At 30.5% G+C, this 21,468-nt stretch overlaps 2 protein-coding genes across 3 annotated transcripts in view; one reads left to right on the top strand and one right to left on the bottom strand.

Moving 5' to 3' along the window:
• LOC145683964 (urea transporter 1-like) overlaps nt 1-20,691 on the top strand; it is a 128,636-nt gene extending 107,945 nt beyond the window's left edge. For both annotated transcript variants that reach the window (XM_081755690.1, XM_081755691.1), the window contains 4 exons: nt 3,757-3,904; nt 8,299-8,486; nt 14,406-14,543; nt 17,135-20,691. In XM_081755690.1, the coding sequence (XP_081611816.1) occupies nt 3,757-3,904; nt 8,299-8,486; nt 14,406-14,543; nt 17,135-17,206 (546 nt within the window). In that variant the 3' untranslated portion in view covers nt 17,207-20,691. The remainder of the gene's footprint in view (nt 1-3,756; nt 3,905-8,298; nt 8,487-14,405; nt 14,544-17,134) is intronic.
• LOC145683093 (venom allergen 5-like) overlaps nt 20,256-21,468 on the bottom strand; it is a 65,858-nt gene continuing 64,645 nt past the window's right edge. Inside the window, exon 8 of the mRNA XM_081754451.1 lies at nt 20,256-20,279. Within this exon, the coding sequence (XP_081610577.1) occupies nt 20,256-20,279 (24 nt within the window). The remainder of the gene's footprint in view (nt 20,280-21,468) is intronic.

The following is a 21,468-nucleotide window of genomic DNA, read 5'->3' as shown; positions in this document are numbered from 1 at the left end:
TAACTTTATGGTTTATGTAGTTCTAAATTATAATATAAGTAGTTGCAACTGTAATTACAGTTGACAGTAAGAAGGGAAGCAATACGCAAGTAAAATAATTTCGTATTACAAAGGTTGCAAGTACTTACATGATATTACATAATTCAGATTTATCGACAATCAACTAATAATATAAACCTCAAATAATATACTGGTACTTGCAATAGATGAACGATAAAAACAAGAATGTATGTTAAAATAAGAATAAGAAAATGATAAACTGATTTTCTCGGTGAAATGTATTGTAATAGTGTAAGTTTGGCAACAACAACTCAAATCAATTATTGCCACTGTCGTTCGGCAGAATTACAATCCTGTTCATTAACGTGTGAGGGGAATTCAGTAAATTTTGTGGCGCGATTTTGTTGATTGACAGCAAACAGAAACAACAATCCTTGAAACAGCGTAATATAAGAAAGAAAACGGATAAATTGCGTTGACATAATTATTGAGTGAATTACCACTGTTCCGTTCCTTTATTTTCTCTTCTTTAAATCATACTAGTTCTGCAAGTGTAGCAACTATTGGAGGCAACATCACACTGTATGATCACGTTGAACATCCCTTCTGTTTTGCTACTTTCCAAAAGTGAGATTGAGTTTAGAATGTGCTCTTCTTAAGAGAATTACTAGACATTTAATTTGGATGAACGTATTTGCACTTTCTTCAAAAGGGCTGCTATTTATTTAGTGATTCTGAAATTTTATCAGTATTGTTATTTCTCACCTCCAAAATCAGCCTGCTTTTACTTGATGATTATCAGGGACGAAATTAAATTTCATCTGTTGGTGAAATGTGCAGAAGTAAATGTAATAATTATCTGTATTGATTCAAACTATTACATTAAAATCTTGTTGTAACGAGCTCCAAAATATTAAGATGTTCAGAATTGCGAAATTGTTTGTAGGTCTCTTTCATTTCCCATATTTATAATGTGTTAAAATATTTCATGTTACCAAATTTCGAAGTTTCAGTAGAACTACTGCAAATTTGATCTCTTTTGTCTACGTTTTACTTTATTATTATTATTATTATTATTATTATTATTATTATTATTATTATTATTATTATTATTATTATTCAAAATGTAATTGGAATCTGTCCATTTTAAACACAAATATTTTTGCTATTAAATTATTTATTTATTAAGATGATATGGTAGCCATTTTTCATACATATAAGCAATTGATCGAGCAGGATAGTAATTTAAAAATAACCAATAAGCGTTATTTCATTAAATCAGCTTTGTGAATCTTTCAACGTAAGAAGTAACACTATTGGCTAAGTAGAAGTCAAAGAAAGAAAATTATATATCTTTTTCCTACAATAAAAGTCTAGAGCATTGCGTACAATATAAAAATTTCGTATAGTAAAAAAAACAGAAATACCCCTTGCACTTATCGTACATCATGTTTCATCTATCTACATATGGATAGATATTTTATTTTTACACTCATCTGATAAATATTAAGCTTCATAACATTAATTTCACCATAACAATAATTTCAGAGGTTTCCAAAATTTCGCTATACTGGTATTTTACTGTATTGAACTTCACCGATTAAAATGTTATGAACGTGGCTACTGTAACTATTAGTGTTACAAAAACTTTTGAAAGGGAGTTAAGTAGAATTTGCCTATGCTTATCTGCTTATGAAGTGTGTCATTAACTCAAAAATTTAAAAGTAGTGAATTTTGAAATTTACCTACCTACAAAGATTGAGATGTTCCTCATAGGGTGAAATTCAAATAATATTATGAATTAACACAATTCTTAAAAGTGGGAAATATAAAAAGAATAGTGTATACAGATTAAAAATAAATTTTAACATGAATGTTGAGTCGTTTCTATTCTCTCATCATTTTTATATCATAATATATTTCTAACTTTCCTGTTTAGTCATCTATCCCTTGTAACAATGTCGAACTGTTCTTTCAGTTATATTTATTTCTTGTTTTTGTATACTTTTGAGCAAAAAATAAAATTTTTGCATGAAAATTATGTTATTCCTTCCATGCAACGTACTAGTAACTGCTGATGATTCTTGAATTATGTCATCTTCCCATCTTTGAACAATTATTTGTAACTTGAGCTCGGATTTGAATCAAATGGTAATAATTTGGTACGAAGGTAATACATGATCTGGCAAATTTGATTGAAATTAGTGAAGGTCAAAAGCTTAACAGATAAATGTTTCAAAACATTGATGACTGAATAGATTTGGCACTAAATTATAATGTGATTCTAGAGATATGTTATTCGTAAGACCATAAGCCTGATGGGGAAATAGCGAGAAAAAAAAAAAAAAAAAAGAATCGCCATGAATTCATATGAGACAACTTGCAGCAACTATTTCTTCGTGATACAGGTTCTATTTTCGGTGCGGCGCGTGCTTTAAATATAAACACGAATAAAGGTTCCAAACCCCTTTCAAACAATAGATGTTCTTTGATATAACCAGTAAGCTACAAACAGACATTAAGCACCAACAAATCAATAATTGTATTATTCATTTCCTAAACGATTCACTATTTTATGAAGAACAGGAAGTAATAAGAAGTTTAGCGATGTATTACAAGTATAACTCCTTTTTAACATGTATTAATAAAGCAGTCATAGTGAGTTTACATTGACGTAGCACGAGAATCCTACATGGTTATGTAGAAAAATATGTGTTAAATGTAGCATCATATTAAATAAACGTTATAAAGTCCATCGTATGTATTTAATTTCATACGTATACATTTGATATTAGATCCCCATTTAGAAAAGTCTATTCATAATTATACCTAGAAATTTTATAGCGGAATCTGGGGTAAGATGAAAAAGCAGAGTATTAATAGAGCAGAGTATTAATAGAACGGAGTTCTCATGTTATTTGCATGAGAACTGCCTGGTTGACTGCAGATTGCAAGAAGTTGAGACAAACATTAACATGGAGAGTCAACATCTTTGAAACGTTGAAGTCATCAGCATATGCTATTCTCAAATGAACTTAACTTCAAGTTGAGCCCTATAAATATCAAGGGTTAAGTTTAGAGTTGCCCCTCCGTTTTTTATAAAAATTAGGAAAATTTACAGGAGAAATGAGTTAAGAAATAATAATTTGGGGTTCTTATGTGATGTTAAGGTATGATATTAAGATACTAGAGGGGTAACTCTAAACTTAAGCTAATATCAATTACAATAGTCAGTGGCAATACTCATTAACTCACTACGTGTTCTTTTAGAAATAATTCGAATGAACTGATTATGTTCTTCCTACGATAAAGACATTTGCGCTGGAATTGATCCATAGCTACAGAAGTTATTAGCAAAAGAATATTTAGGATTACGTGTGTGCATTTCAGATGAGAACTGTGTAAATTACGAAATACATTCTCTGAACTTAAGAAGAAACAAAGTAAAAAGTTCGATCAACAATAAGACTATTTTCCTGCAAGTAATTGAGTTTTTTAAACATTCGTAAAACTTTTTTGTTACAAAATTTTTATAATGGTATTACAATTAGAAGACAATTTAAATAATGAACAAACAATTAATAAAATAAGCAATCCTTTCAAATAAAATATAACATTTACCAGTTCTAAGAACAATTTTAAAGATTTTTGGTATTATTGTACAAGTCAATTATCAGTACTTTTTACATCAACAAAAATTCTGCATCTTCTACAACTAAATAATAATTTAAGTTTTAAATATTTTTTATTCTCCAGGTGTGTATAGGACTTATTCTATCTATGGGACAAATATTTGCTCAACACAACCTCATCACTTCTGTCCTCCTTTATTTGGCTGTGGCAGTCTATTCACCCATTCTCTGCGCCTTCTGTTTCCTCGGATCAGTTGTTGGTAATTTAACAGGTAATGGAAAGCAAATGTTAAAACTAATCTCTCCATTTTGCGTGAATGTAAAATTTGCTGATATTAGAGTTCTGATTGAAAACATTTTTGTTTCTAATTGTCTTACGTGTGTTACATGATCATAGCAAAGGAATGAAATTGAGAATATGAAAATCAAAATAATAAGTATTTATTTAATTATTTATAAAGTTTGTACTAACTGAAAGATGAAGATAAAAATTCTCAGTTAGCTTTCGAGCCAAAAGTGAATTATCGTCGGAGATATAACGAGTTAAAAATTTACAAGTCGTCCATTCGAGTCACTTGTCTGTTACGTTCAATGTCTGGAGAGGATAGTAGCCAGAGAAATGTGATATCACGAAATAGGAGAAAACATTGAAACTAGAAAATATTTCTCGTAGAAAATAGCTCGAAGAAATCGGATGTGCACTATATATGGATCTGAAAATATCTATTTCATATTCTACAGACTAACTGCATAATATGTCGATACAATTGCTAGTATAATACTAAGTGTTAGTTTAAAAAACATACTTTTATTTTAAATCTCTGTTTCTTTAAATCATATAGAGCTCTCAATATTTTCAAGTGATGCAATTATATCGCTAGTTTCATAGAGGTTATTATCTCACAGAAAATCTGTAGGCGCTGTAGCACCGCCACAACTCGGACGCATGGAAGATAATTCCTAGTAGCCAACCAACAAATTAATGTATTATTGAATATAACGATCTCATAGCTCCAACAATCTCATAGCTCCACAATCTTTCAGTAGCGACTTAAGCGCAAATTTAATCATTTCATAATTAAAACATATTTTCAGGCATCACTTTCTGTTATGTCGTTCTGCTTTCAGATCTGCATTCAAAGTCTTCAAGGTTTATACTTGTATTTTATAGCTAATTCATCTATCCTAGAACACTCTGAACTGAAACCTAGAACTTTCTATTAACTCAAATTACTTTTTTAAGCTCTTAGAAGAATGACCAATTATGCAGATTACTAATATACGAAAACTATCTGCAAAAATTATTATAGATTGTAATATGCATATTTCTAATGTTATAACTATTTATGATCACTGTATTAATATGTCCTTTATAGAAAATACATAACAAAAATTATTTTTACAAAATAAAAATATTGCATTTAATATATACTGATTTTAGTTTACCGTCCACAAACTACGATTTAAGTGTTGTAGTTTAAAAATAGTACTTACTTACAAAACGTTATAGAGTATTCTTTACTTTTCCCCCTCTTCTTGTGACAGTAAATGCAATTAAGATCCTTAATGTCATGGAACACTTGGAATATCGATCGGTGCTCCACTCGTTTAAATATTGATCTGCTTCACTCGTTTAAGTAGCAAAACCAAAAGTGGACACTAGTGTAGATTTATGAACATTATTCAGATTTTGTTTTCTTTTTTTACAATACGTTTTGCTATATGAATCCAATGGTCATTTGTTATAAATATCCCTGTAAGTTTTCCAGAAGAAAAAGGTTCTGAACACGTGACGGAAAGAGAAGTTGAATTAATTTTTATTGAACTAAATGTCCTGCAATGCAGAATATGAATAGGAATACTTAATAGTACTGATATGTAGTAATAGGCGCGAAAAGCAACAATTACTTACTTATCTCCTGTAAGTTTGGAGAACTCACTTTCCATAGACAAGTTTTCCCCCTTTCTCCATTAGATTCATTGTTCATCCGAATCATAGCAATAACAATTAAAGTTGTTCTGAAAGATTTTTAAAATTAAAGATCACATATACAGCCGAATGCTCAATTATATGACCAACAATACAAGATCAAATTTAACATTGATTGCAGAGATAGGCCTCATTGCAGCCATGTTCCAAAGTAGAGGGTGGCCAACTTGCAAACAAATTCCACACAAATTAGTTAAATTGGCAGGTTCTATATGTGGAAAATGGCAATCTTAATGCGGAACTTGAAAACTAGTCACTCGCAAGAAAACAGAGAAAACATAATCGCACTTTGAAAAAGTAAGTTCTATCGCTAAATAGTTCATCAAATAGAGAGAAGAAGAAGTGAGAAGAAAACGAAGAAATTAAAAAAAACAGAAAATTAAGTGTGGAATGTTCAGATGGGTGACCCCATGTTGGACTACAGAGTCATCTGATAGAATAACAAGGCTGAAGATAAAGAGAGTTTAATGGCAGATAATAAAGCTTATGGGACAGATAAGTTGGTAATAATAAGATAATAAGTAGGAGAGCGAAGGAATAATAAGTGAAGAGAAAAATTTATACTTGAAAAGTAGAGGTGAAATTTAAAAATAATTAATTACTGAAGAAATTAGCAGAAAATAATATAATAGTAAAATGCAGGCTATACGGCGGGTGACAATCGACCTTCTGCAGTCAATTCTACTGGAACATGTTTGACCACTCACCATATAGTCCTAACCTTGGTTCAAGCGATTTTCATGTCTTCTTACACCTTAAGAAATGCCTGTCCGGTAATCCAGTCCACTCCGATTTATTCGAACTTTTCTTCTCGTTACATGTTCAGAACATTTTTCTTCTGGGGAACTTTTAACAAAGTTTGTAACAAATGATCATTGGTTTCATGTAGCAAAATGTAAGAGAAAAGAAGAATAACACGAGATGTGAAAAATGTTCGTAAATCCACACTTGGGTTTGCTTTCGATTCCGCTACTTAAACGAGTGGAGTTGATCGATATTCGAAGTGTTTTGTGATACTAAGAATATAGATTGCATTTGCTGTTACAGGAAGAATGGAGAACAATAAAGAATGCTCTATAACGTTTTGTAGGTAACTAGCATGTTTAAAATGCAACACTTAAATCGTTTGTATGCGGACAGTAAACTAATATCGATATTTGTTAAATACAATATTTTTATTTGTAGAAATTATTTTGATTATGTATTTTCTAAAGAACGTATTAATACAATAATGATAGTTATAATATTAGAAATACGTATATTACAATCTATAACAATTTTTGCAGATAGTTTTGTTTGATGCAGATATTTTTTCCTATAATAGTAATCTGCATAATTGATCACTCTTCAATAAAACCTCTTGGTGGTCAAAATAGACAAGTTTTTCTGTATATACGACTACTTATAGTTCAAAAGTTACTTTGTGATTATTACATATTTTACAGTTGCGGGTTTAATTTTAATGTGAGTCAAATTTTGTTAGTATTTTAATGCAATAATAATAATAATAATAATAATAATAATAATAATAATAATAATAATAATAATAAAGAAGTTTTTAAGGGTGTCCTTCTGGGGTAGTACAAGAAATCTTTTGTTAAGAACTTAATAAAAAAGAAAAAAAGAAAATTTAATTTGAGTTCCTAGAAAGTTCTAGGTTCTAGATCAGAGAATTCTAGGATGGGTGAATTAGCTATAAAATATAAACGTCGAAGACTGAATGCATACTGAAAGACGAAATAGTTGAAAGTGGTGCCTGAAATAACAAGAAAGTATGTTTTATTTATGAGATGATTAAATTTGCGCTTATGGCGCTGCTGAAAAATTTAAGAAATACGAGATTTTTTTATTCGTTGTTACATAAAGTATCTTTTGTGAAATGAAAATTATTTAACGTGGGAATGCATTGAAATATAAACATGAACTTGCAGGGGCCAATGAATCCACGAAAATTCGCTCTCTTCGTTGTACCTGCTGTTAATGATCGCCAAAAGGTAACTGTTAACAATAAGCCAGAAGGTTACAAGGGGCACATTAAACGGATTGTGAAGTAAAATCCCTCAAGAATCTTGCCAAAATAATGATTTAAAATAAAATTGTAGTATACGATTTAGGGATCGAAGGATTTATCAAGGACTTTATGTATCCAAAACAATACCTAAAAGTTGTAAATGAAAGCATTGATGAATGTGAAAAGTCATTCTTCAGAGGGCAATAGTATTTCCATGAAGATAGATTTCACCATTAGAAAGTGAAACGTATGATAGTGTGTCTTAACGAAGACAGAAGTATTCTCTTTTACATCAATAGTAGTTTGGGTATAAAGATGTGAGGAAGTTGTAAACTATTTTGAAGAAGAAGGTGGAAAGATACAAACCAACGACTAAAAAACATTTTGTAAAGAAAGAAAAATAATAGTGTCAATTCGACGGCATAAAGAAAATTATCCAAAAATTAGCATAGATGGATTTTTAAAGATGGTAAAGAGAATACTAGTACTAACGAGAGTGTACAGAACTATATTATACTTCAGATTAATTACTAAGTATCAATTCAATGTGTGTGTAGGTAGAAGTACAATGTTATATAAGTAGAAATAAGTTTTATGTCAAGAGCGTAAAGTTTATATTATTTTGATCACCTGTATAGAAATTATTTTCACTTTTCTTTTTAAAGGTTTACTATTTTGTGATGGATCTTACGAACTAGTATATACAGGGCTATGGGGTTACAACGCCGTAGTGTCTGCGGCAGCAATTGGGGCAGTTTTCTATGTCGTCAACTGGCAATCTTCAGTTGCTGCCATATTTAGTGCTATATTTGCTGTTGTGGTGCAACATGTGCTTGGAATAATGTTTCATCCTGTAAGTACAAGTTTCATAATAAACTTAATAGTTTTCTCCTTTGAATGATGAATTATGATGATAAAATACCGATATAATCGATTAAGAAAGAAGATGGTGCTTATTCCTAGAACACTAAATCGATTTTAAAAAACAAGGAAAAAACCGCTTCTCTTTATCTCTTATCATTTTTGGCCTATGTAGCTCAATATTGAAGTCGGAAGTTGTAGTGGATTCATTCTCTACTTCCGGTTTTAGTAGAGAATGAAGTATGTAAATGAAATGTACTGTTGAGATGCTTAATCGATTACAGCAAACTTCCTCTCTTTATCTATCACCTTTTTTACTCTATAGTGATCAACGTAAAAACTCGAAATAGCTGATATTTTCCATTTCCGCTCCAAATATTGTTTTCATCAATCAATTTTATTCTTTTGATCCTCTCCATCCTGGCGAAAATTGATGATGATCCACCAAGTAATTCTCGAGTTTCTTTTGTCTCCGAACTTACAGACACACAGATAGAGTAAATGGTAAAAATCATTACCTCAGTAAATACTCGAAGTTTGTAACAACTATAGATATTTTAAATACGACTGAGTTGTGATTAAAACAGTGGTGTTTGTTTTTGTAGAAGGAAAAGCTAATAATCACTGAAGAAGGTGGAGGCTCCCATTGAAAATTTCAGCATTCATAAATATTTAGACAGATCCCTTGAGTTTAACTTAATCATTGGAATCTTACCTTAGATAGTAAGATTAAAGTCTCAAAAATAAGTGAAAATCTGTAATTGACAATAAAATCTACACAATAAATGCAAAAAATGAACATCAGTTTATGAATTCTATTTCACGGAAGAAAGACATGAAAAGGCATAACATTAAAGAAGAAATCTGAAAAGAAGAGAATATCAGAGATAGAAAATATTATTACTCGTATTTCAATATTTTCTAAATACTTACTGCAGAGTGAACTTAATCTTGAATCGGTTAAAATTTCACACAAACTTAAAGTAAGTTTAAGACTATTTTACCAGCATTAAAAGGATACAATTAAATACAAATAGAGGTAATCCTAATAATACAGTATTAGCAGATACTCAATGGACAATTTTATTTAAAAAAAAAAAAAAATACAATACTTGCATTAGTGATAAAACAGACTATAAATCTACCAACACTACTTCTATTTATATTTGCAAACAAGAAGAGATAGGTAATAGGAAAAGAAACACACACATAATCTTTTTTATAGAAACTTTTGAAGAAAAAGTTTTACCTACTTACATATTCTCTACCAAAAACTTCCTTTAACACTCTTTTCATGAAGAAAGGGTATAAATACCATAAATGCATGAAACGTTTTAATATGCCTTTCAGATTCGTTCAGCTATTGCATAAAAATAAATGTTTGAATAATGATTATTATATCAAAACTTTAACAATAACTCAAATGGAGAAATAGTTATCCTAGATAACTTGTGTGTCTAGAAGAATTGTTACAGATGTAGTACATATTAGTTTGTCTGATTTGATTAAACTGTTTTGAGGTTAATACTAAAATTCAATAATGGTTTCATTCTCTTGAACAAAGAATGACCATTATTAAACAATATTATGAATCTGCTATGACGGTCTCAATTCTTTAGAGACAGACATTTCCACGACAACGTATTCTCATTAACAGCAAATTCCATCTGTAAAACTTTGAAAAAAAATCAACAAAGCAAGATAATTTACATGACAAGTCATTGAAGCCTCAGACTACTGAAACATTATTCGTATTCTCAGTTTTTATGTACAGCTTTTTGAAACTGTACGAAACTTTCTTCTCTTAACATGTAGTGATAGAATTTAATTTTTTTTCCGGGTGACTTCCCTCAGGAGCTTCCACTGACATAGGCTAAAATAGATAGAATAAGATACCACTATCTGAAGTTGAATTCAAGAACACATTCATCAAAGATATGTGTGATACTAAACTAATGATGGTGTCATATAATTTACACAATTTAGGCGAAATGTAAAAGAGAATAGTGAGTATACGTACTGAACTTACCACCATGAATATAATTACCGGTTTATTAATAAACAAGCAATCTTTTGAAGAACTAAAGTTTTTTATAAAGTAAAAACGAAAACCTTTGAGTTACCATAGCATTAAATGTATTGTTGACTAACTTTAGTTATTATAGACTGAAATAAAGAGTTCGAACATAACAATGAAACTAAATACATAGCAACCAATGAAGACATAATAACATAAATTGAAAACTTCACGTTATCTTTAAGTGTAAAATAGAGACTTGATTAATAGTCATTTTGTAATTTTCACTTAATACTTTTGGCAGTAATGAATTGTTAATTGGTCCATTTAGAGTTTTATAAATGAAATTGGAAAATAATTTAGAATAATGTTTTTTTTTTTTTTTTCCTGTGGAAAATAGTTAGTGTTCTTGCATTTGATCCTAGAGAGCTCTATCCTTTTTCTTTCAAAGCTGTAGTAATTAATTCAAGCCACGCATTTTAGTACATAATGTTGGTTCTTTGTAGTGTATATAAACTTGGAGTTGATAATTTATTCTACATTGAAAAAAACAAACAAAAAACAACTTTGTAATTAGTCAGCTGATCAAGATTTATTATCAAGCCTCGTGACATTGATTGATTTACTTGACCACTCTGAATACCGGTGCTGTCATCTTTAGTGGAGAGCAGTGACTCGATTTTTTTTTTTTTTTTTAAACGAAAGAATTGAATTTTTCCTGGTGACGTGATCCTAAAACTCAGGCTATCAACTGGGTGAAAAAAATGATAGTCAATATTTTTCTTTCTTCTCTGTTCCACGGTTTCAATTCCTAGCGGAAGCTTAACATACAACATATACTAGAACGACTCAGGTGTTTTGTGTAGAAAGATCATCTGTGTTTCTTCATACCCCACATTAAAGTTGAGCACTTGTGACTTTCTTCTATGTACTAGACGAAAACTATTATTAATTTAAATTCTGCTCAAAGTTAAAACTGAATCCAGTGAGTTCAAAAATCCAGTTAGTTCTAGTTAAAGTTTACGGAAATAATAAAATTAAACTCTTCAAAGGTGAAGTGAAATGGTAGTTTCAACACAAAATAAAGTTTTCAATTAAACATGAGTTGTTCTATTTAAGTTTTTACAGTATTTATTTCTCTACGACAGATATTAAATTTACAGTTCAGCAGAATGTACTATAAAACATAAGGTCTTGGAGCTTGTTTCAACATTGATCTATGCTTTTTACTTAAGGAAGGAATTGTAAAGAGTCACTTTGAAGTTGATATCCAAAATAAACTAAGTAGATAGGTCTAGTGGAATGTATTTAACATGCAAGATAAGACGACGTGCATACCTATACGAGATGTGAAGTTACGTGAGCGTATTGGCATTATAAATAATGTAGGATAAGTGTTATCAAGTATTACAACCTTTTCGACAGGACCTGACATCAAAGAGTAACTAAAAGTCAGAAAATTGCGGATAAATGTTAGCTAAAATAACGCTAACTGTTGCTTTGCGAGATAATACAAAATCGAAAAATATGTAATGCTCATGTTCACTTGAAATATGTAAAGAATAATAAAGCAAATCAATGTGCTTCTATCAAAACTAAGTTTTAGCATACATCAACAATAAGCATACAGAATGACAATGGGTCTGTATGCAATTGAATCAGTAGTTTTGGAAAGATCATGAGTCAGAAAATGACGATTTTGCTTTAGTCGAACTTTTTATTTATTTATTTATTTATTTATTTTGTAACATCAATTGCTTACAAGAAGTTGTTCATTTCATACAACGGCAAGAAAACTCTACTTTCTTAAAGAGAGGTTGATAATTTCATATCTATCAGGATTTCCAAAGAAATAAACATTTTTTTTCGATGTTTTCATAACTTTACTGTTCTGACTCATGACCTTTTCAGAACTACTGATTCAATAGAAATTATCATCAATAGACTCTGACATTCAAAGCAACTGTCCTCACACGAGCCTAATTTTATTAGATGCGTGTTGATTTTACAGTTCTATTTTAAAATATCTGTAGTGAAATTACTTATAAAACGTAAAATAAAGACTTGACTAATAATCATTTTGTACTTTCCTCTAAATTCCTTTGCATTATATGAATTGTTGATTGGTTGATTTGGAGTTTTTTATAGCGTCCGATTCAGCATCAAGGCTAGGCGAAACGAAAACGTAAAGATCAACGTGGGATCCGAGCCATATGAGCTCTTACCGGGAATCGAATCAAGATCTCCTGCGCCAAAGGCGCGTATGCTAATCATATAGCCATAAGGGAATTCTTAGTATATGAATTAAGTGTATTATAATAATAAGCTTATGTTTACTTATAATGTTATGTTTAAGGTCCTGTCTTCTGAGAGAAAATACTCTTTTCTAGGAGTCTTTGGAAAAAAGAACCCTAGTCACGGACACAAGTCGTCACCACTACATACACATACATTAGGGGTTACCTGAGAAAGGTTAACGTAAACTTACACTAATTACCAAACATCGCATTAGTTACGTGTGCAAATAAATGTGTACCGGTACCATTTTGTTGTATATAATTCCCAAATTTTTACTGCATGCCTAGGGAGAAGTGTAGTCTTAGTTTATTAGAGCAGTATATGTTGAAAAATCGTTTTTGGCCTATGAATATATTTTAGTAGACAATAGACAACGTTTGACCAGAAAACTTTGAAACAGTTCTACAAGTGTACTGCAGAAATTGAATCTGCACACAGTAAACATTGTAAAGAAGTTTATTTAGATAAAATAAGATGTATCTTAAGTACTTGTTATTTCGTTTATACTGCATATTTTCATACTTTTTAGTGTATATTTGCTTGAATATTTTCAGTTTTCTTTATAAATCCGGGTCATAGTTATCTTATTATGATTATTATCTTCATTTCAATATTGTGATGGAATATATTATGGAAAGACACAAAGGATTGGAAGGGCTGAATTAAAATGCCAACTGAAAAAAAAAAAAGAAAAGAAAAGAAAAGAAAAAAGAAATGTAAACGAAATACAGCATTTCAAACAAATATCTTTAGTGTCTATGAACACGTCCTTTTGAGATTTCCCTGTTGTGCTGTGTCCTATGTCCAACAGAATTTTTCTGTACCACTTATTCAATATTATTTATAATCTAATATGTTCCGCCCATAGTACTTTTGGTCAACTCCACGTACATTCTATATACTGCTCTCTATAATTTATATTAGATAGAGATTAATAGAGATTATTAGAATATATATAAAAGAAATGACATAAATATATGTGATATTCAGTCAAATCAGTCAAATAAAAGTGTTATTGCAATTCTATCTCTGGGAACAACTTGACTATATATGCAAATTGCTATCTTAATATTTTGTATGATGACTACATCCGCAAGTCAGACCCATTGAGGCCACTGTGCGTCTCGATTTTGGAATAAAAGTTGCTGATTCCTCTTTACTAATGCAATACAAAGAACGTTTTTACGTGGAAGAAATATATTTATACACAACGATTGGTACTGTATGTAGGTATTTTGCTCGCATAATTGAGAAAGAACGTTCATTTACTAAACCACTGGACGACAATCTCAAATATATATATTTTCGCGATTGACATTCAAAGTTTTTTGTGACAAAACAATTGGCATTCTGATCTCCTGTACGTGGTACTAGGGTTCAGTTTCCAATGGTAGTACATGTAATTAAACTGAGATCCACCTTTTATATTTACCAAATTCTAAATAAATTATCAATACTGTATTACATATAATTTTGGTTCAGAAAATTATTTTCTTATTAAAAAAGAATAAATTAATATATAGCATAATCGATTTAATTTAAATACCCACAGTAGTTTTAAATAAGTCTCTTTTTTTTCTTTTTTAAAATTTTCAGCACCCTGTCCTGACAGTTCCGTTCATCTTTGCTACCGTCTTCTTCATGAGTATGACATCAAATGCACATGGGTTTGTTGTTCCAAAAGAACATAATCCCGCAGAACGAAATCTCTACACTTTTCAATGTAACAAGCAGGTAGGTTAAATCTCTCTAAACATCACATATTTCTATTAATAATAATAATAATTTGCTGTTTCTCAATGTAACGCTAAATTAAAGAATTTACGTTTCAAGGGAAAATAATTAAATTTATGACAGCTTGCAAATATAGAAGGGAGGATCAGAATCTAAGGTTACAAGACTGATATTTCTGGAGTTTCGTCTGTTACAGAGGAATGAAGAGTGTGTGATAATTTTAATACATGGAGTTGGCAACTGTGCAGTTTCAGCCACCCAGTACTTATGATGATAGCTGTACGTAAATACAAATGGCGACTCGTTTGGAAAACTGGTTTCGCGAAGAAGCCCGCTTAGTTATTCGATTTCTGTGGGCGAAACATGTAACTGCGGATGAAATATAGGTTTACGGAGAGACTGTAATGTCTCGTCAGCATGTCACAGAATGGTGTCGAAAGTTTTCGGCTGGTAAAGAAAACCGTCACCGATGGGAAGCGCAGTAGCCGACCTAACACGGTATCAACAGATTTTAATACAGCTCGCGTGGAGAAACTGATTCAGAACAACAGAAGGATCACGCTACGGCACCTGATGGTAGAATTGGGAATGTCGTTCCGAAGCGTTCGTCATATTGTGCACGATATTTTGCAGACGAGGAGGTGGAACACTTCGTGACAACGTGGCTGAACACGCAAGGACAGGATTTTTACCAGGAGAGAATCTTCAAACTCATTCCACGATGCGACAAGTGTCTCAACCGATATGGAGACTTTGTCCAATATGAAATAATATAAACGCGTTTCACTGTTTCACTATAGACTTTGTCACCTTACTTTCTGATCACTCCTCATATATATAATAAAAATAAAAAAAATAAATAAAATTGCGATTGAAGAGTTTTGGGTTAGAATTCTTTGGCCAACCATTCTTATTGAGTCTCTTTTCAAATATAGGCCCTAATTCTCTTCATTTCAACTGTTAATTGAAGAATTCTATCATTAAGTCATAAACCAAAATAGGAAAGTGAGGTAAATTTTACAAGTGGAGTTTATCTCTTTATTTACTATAACTGTTTTTGAACTGTATAAACTTGCAGGATTCTTCATTATGAAGTTCAAGTGCTTGGTTATTAGAGAATATATCAGAATGGTCACATAACCAGATATGGGTCACATAACTAGATACAGTAAGACCGATGTAGGTCGTTTGCTACGTATCGTTTTATCGAAGGTGAATTTTACACTATTCTGTCGATGATCTTGGCTGTTTCTACTGTTACCTGATCCACAGTTTAGTCACTATACAACGAAAAGGCTTTTTCCACTTGCTGTAAGTCGCACGTTAGGCTCAAATCTTGCATATTATTACACTGTTTTCGGAGCTGCACGTCCACTCTCGTAGGCAGATAATCACCGAATCTCACCACTAGAGAAGCGGGAGGGCAGTTTTGATTCAGGTATATTAAGAGGTCTGTTAGAAAAGTAATGAGAATGATTTTCTTTTAACGATGAATTTGGTCATTTTTCACAAATGCAGGTTATCCTCTTCATAATAGTCTCTTTGGACAGCTATACAGTGATGGTAGCGTTGTTTCATTCTTCATAACAGTGCTGGAAGGCTTCTGTTGGAATATCTTTTAACTCGTCGGTTGCGCTTTTCTGGATATTATCCAAAGTATCAAAATGGTGTTTTTTCAAGTGATTTCTAAGCAAGAGGAATAAAAAGAAATTACAGAGACTGAGATCCAACGAATAGGAATACTTTTTTCTGTCAAAAATTCATCGATGTAGACTGCTCTGTAGTGAATTACTTTGATACCACTTTTGCACACTTTTCTCATGTTCAAATCCTAGCTTAAATTAGATGGATGATAAATACGTTCAAATTTAACTCTCTACTGATCATTCTCTGTGAATCGACAATCTGAATTCACAAAATATTTACTCTTTCCACATTGTCATCTATTTATGAGGTTGAAGATTTTTTTCCCGCACGAAGTTCCTCTTCTACGTACTCTTGGCCTTCTAGAAAAGACTTTTATCATCTGAATGCTTGTGCCCTGGATAAGAAATGCTCTCCATAAGCTCTTGGTAACTTTCCATAGCTAGGTAAATCAAAGCAGCGAATTTGTCAAGTTTTACACAAAATCTTATGGCATAATGTTGCTCAAACTTTTGCTGGTCAATTTTCGTAACATACCTCATAAACTCCACCACAGACGCTCTCAACAATTGCGTAGCAACTGAAGTACATTCGAACTTGTACTGAGTTACCGACAAAGGTTCATTTAACATCTCTATGAAGGTGGAGGCAGCAGTATTGTCGGTTCGTGTACAGTGTTGCTAGTTTAATTACTTTTCTAACGCACCTCGCATGATAACTACCTATTAAATACATTCTTCCTGTTCACATGGAGTTAAAAAATAATTAAAGATATGCTTTTCATTTTTATTCGGAAGCCTGATGAAATATACTTCCGGCCTAATCCAGCTCGCTGGCCGATACTCGGGTATCACTGCTGGTATATTAATTCCCATGTAAGAAGTTTACTACTTTCACCCTCCAACTTTCTTCAAATTTTAAGCTAATTCTTAATCTTTATTTTACAGGATCTGGAACTTCATCCGACAGGTAACGATATAGATAAAAAGTCACCATTAGCTGTTGCTGAAAGTGTTTAAAATGTACCTGATAAAAATTTACCCATGTGGACGCTGTAAAGATGGCGCAACAGTTAATCTATGCTGCGAACGGACTTGGAACGCAAGCTCCACTGGATATAAACTGTGTTTCTAGTCTTGAAGGCAGGAAAAAAGACAAAAAATCATTTTTGCACGAATTGTATTTCCTGAGAAAGACTAAATAAAATGCCAAAAATACTTTGATCAGAGATTTTAATTATACTCATATATCAGTTTAAAATACTTATAGTAAAAAAACGTAATTTTTATTTATGCAAATGTATATTAAGTTTCTCAATACATGATTATATTTTGTTACTTGCTAGCAATCTGAAGAATAGTAAGCCAGAATAAATATGAAATATTATATAGTTTTGTGTATCATATAGTTTATAAGTGTACTGTAGCAAGAACTATAACGAAACGTAATATAATATTTAGAGTTCAGCATATAAATGAGCATTTGATGAGTATCTGGTAATAACGTAAATATTTTACGTGATGAATACTCGTTAGAGAATATTTAGTACTTTTGCTAGTGTATGGCGTGAATTTGTTGTTTGTGTACATAAATAATGAGTATCAAAATTTAACTTTTGTTTGGAAATTATTATTACATTCAATATGTTGTCAAAAAAAAAAAAAAAAAGTTTAAAAGCCTTGAGTGAGTGCAAACAAAATGAAATAACAGCGAAGTTATGGACATTCAGATACATGCTTCTCCTAACTTAAGTATTGGAATGTTACCTATATCAAACAGTAAGGAATCAGCCTATTGCAAAATACGATGCTTATTTTATTTGTGAATTCAACATAGAAAACTAGTATTGGAAAAAACGCGAAATATTACTGAATTTACAATATTGTATGGTTTGCTGATACCTATTAATTTGAAATCAAGAATTTGGATATGTTTCTTTTATGTATTGGGCACTTAAACGTTAGAAATCAAGAACTTCAAAGTATGTTGAAATTTAGAGAAACATAAATATTTTAATTGAATGTTTCATTGTATAAAACAGAATATAAAATAAATATATTTTTTTTTGAAGTGACGAGAATATTAAGTTCCGTTTTCTCTACATAAAAGCCTTTGTTGTCAGAATACATAAATGAACAAGTGTTCTTAAAAATCGACAAATGATTAATTAAAATGAGTAATAGCATTTGATTTTAACTGTTGTTGATTTTCATTTCGAGAAAGTAAAAAACTTTGTAACTTTCAGTAAAAAAAAACAACATATATTTCCATATCAATATTCTTAACTGTATTGAAATAGAAAAAAAATCACATTAAGAAGTAAAGAAAACATTATATATGAGTTTTGAATATATATATATATATATGATATATATGTAAACAAGTTGGAAAAAACATTCAAGAAATATAATAAAAAGCACAAAAATCTCTATTATTGGTTTAGAAAACAGAATATAAAGTTATAATGCAGATCTGAGGAAGGAGTGGTCTCAGAAACATGTTTTGTACTGTTTTACTTTTATAGTTTAACCAATTTACGTGACTGTTTAACTACAACCTGTTTCTAGAAAACTTTAGTATATACTAAACTCAGATATGTAATAATATAAAGTTCTTAAAGAAGCACTAATCTCTGATATTTTTAAAATATTCACTAAAATGTCTTCTTCTTTTTAGTTTCCTTGGATCTATTTCGAATTTTACGTACTTTAAAGATCTTAATTTGACATAACAAATAACGAATACAGGAAATTATGATACATCTGTCGATAAATTGTGTATTATAATTTTTTACCTTATAGACGCTATCCAAGATAACGTTATAATCTTCTCAAATTCTAATACATATGTGTCTAATGTTACCAAGACTTTTGATTATAAAAGTGTAGAGTAGCGTACTCAATTTAACCACCGATTTTCCTTGATTAGTTCATTTTAATTTTGACAGTTCTAATATAGAAATGTAAAGCATTTTGAAGGCTTTGGGACCTTCTTACTTTTTGTTTTCCTTGACCATTCAACCATATTATAACATTTAATTTGGCGGTCAAGCGGTCAAGAAACAAATGGACAGCTTGCAATTCAAGTGGCCTAACTAAAAAATGAAAAAAGGGGATTAATAATTTTATTCACTTCTATAGATGGATATGGATATATTTTAAGTAGATTTTTGTAAACAGTAAATTATAAAAAACATAAATTACATAGTGTTGGTCTGTCAAAATAATAGTAATATGAATTCTAGACTGCACGGGAGAAACAATATGTCAAAAAAAAAGTTTTCAGGAGGTGATTTTTTCTTTTACCAAGCATAAATATCAATCACCTATACTAACAGTACCAAGACGCGATTATTCAACTCACGTTTAGAATTGACTTATACCAAGTTAACCGGAGGTGGAGTATGACACATAGATCTCCAATTTTGACTTACCTTATTTCGGCTAATTTCTGACTTATACTGATTTTTCCGCGCAGTTTAGAATTGTTCATGAGATTTCGAAATTCAGATTTCACTCCTTGAACATTTCAATTTTGGAGTTAGGTTTCTTGGCATCCAAACGGTCCAAATAAAGCACTTACAAATATAATAAATATTTGCAAAGTTGCTTTTTACTTCCATAATTCATCCTTGAAATTTACTCCATACATCGGTATCTTCAGCTAGTACAAATTTGTTAAAATATCACTTAATACAATATGTAAATTTACAGTGATATACGTAAATAGTTCACCTGTTTCCTTGTCGAAGATTCTTTCGTTCATGAACCTGATTGCACTATCATCTTTACACTTGCTTAATATGCTGAGAAATTCAAATGATTCAAGTAAAAAAATTGAGAGTAAGGGTGAAGCCAAAGTAAACTGAAATCGATGTATGCGTGATAATATAAAGTTATTAAAGGAAAGAAAAAATCTTGTACTTATAAAACATTTACTGAACTATCTTCTCTATTCTAGTTTACTAGCATTTAGATATTAGTTCATGGACAATTGTAAAAGTATTTTTCGGTATTTCATGTACAAGCTAAAATTAATTAAATTTGCATACAGTGTCAACAAAAGAGCTTATGATGTTATCTCAATGTATCTCTGAAATGAATAAATTTATATAATTTTAATTACATAGATCGCATTTTCAACACAGCTGTTAGGATTTAAAAACACATTTATTACTACAGATATTTGTAATTTTGGTATTATTTTTGTAGAAATAGATACTTAAATGTTAGAGATATTCGTTTTGATGAAGCTAGCAACTATACTCTTATTACCCAAAATAGTTTTCAAATAGATAATGATTATATTAAATTGGTTGCTTCTTGTGTTAAGTATTGATTAATTGCATCATTGAAAATGATTTTTACATAAAATATTTATAATAAGTGCTTAGATTTTTGTATAAGTTCAACGTGAATTCTTTATTTTCTCCATGTTTTATAGATAATGTAATAGTCAAATTTATAAATTGTTTTTAAATAAAATGTTCTGTAATATTACGCATTCAATTTTTTATTTTTGAAATCTACCTATTGAGTATATTGCTTACGAAGTGCTATATGATGGAAATTCCTTTTTAAATAACATTCGGGCATATACCTAAGTAAGATAAATATTGTAAAGGATACTATTGCTTTACATCATGGCATAGATAAATAATTTGAAACGTTCTCTCAATTATATTACTCACCTTTGAATTCAAAATCTTCTAACGTCTTAAATATAGATAAAGCGTTAAAAAGATACGTAACGAATGTTACGTGAGGAATAAACGTGAATTCTTAACTCTAAACTTTTCATCCAGTGATTTTTCTTTATGTCTTCTGCAATAGGAAATTATGAATTACGGGACATACACTATCCAACAAGTTTTTGAACACATCAGATGTTGTGAACATCTACTGTGAGCCTACTATTTTAGTACGAGAGATTTGCCATCTTTGTCAGAGGTACTTCTGTCTGAAGCATAAATTTGACGACAGTTGAATCAAAATTTGAGAGGCACTGGAGATGATACTTTTCAATTATAATTATAGTTCTTAAAATTGAAACTAAAAAAAGACAATTTTGTATAAATATTTCATAGTATAAACAAAAACGAATGTGTTAAGTTTGTTTGAAAGTTATAGGTATACGGGGTCAATGTAGTGATAGAAATTCCAATAGAAAACAAATTTTTCATGTTTTGTAATTTTTTATATATTATTGACATGTTAATGTTTTATAAGTCAAAAATAACACATTTTGAAAAGTGTTTATGGTATGTTCTATTGTTGGTTGT

This window comes from Thermobia domestica, chromosome 4 (genome assembly GCF_964235325.1).
Source record: "Thermobia domestica chromosome 4, izTheDome1.hap1.1, whole genome shotgun sequence".
NCBI classification, from domain to species: Eukaryota; Metazoa; Arthropoda; class Insecta; order Zygentoma; family Lepismatidae; genus Thermobia; species Thermobia domestica.
Note: the sequence above shows the minus strand (reverse complement) of the source record. Positions and strands in the feature narration are given on the sequence as shown.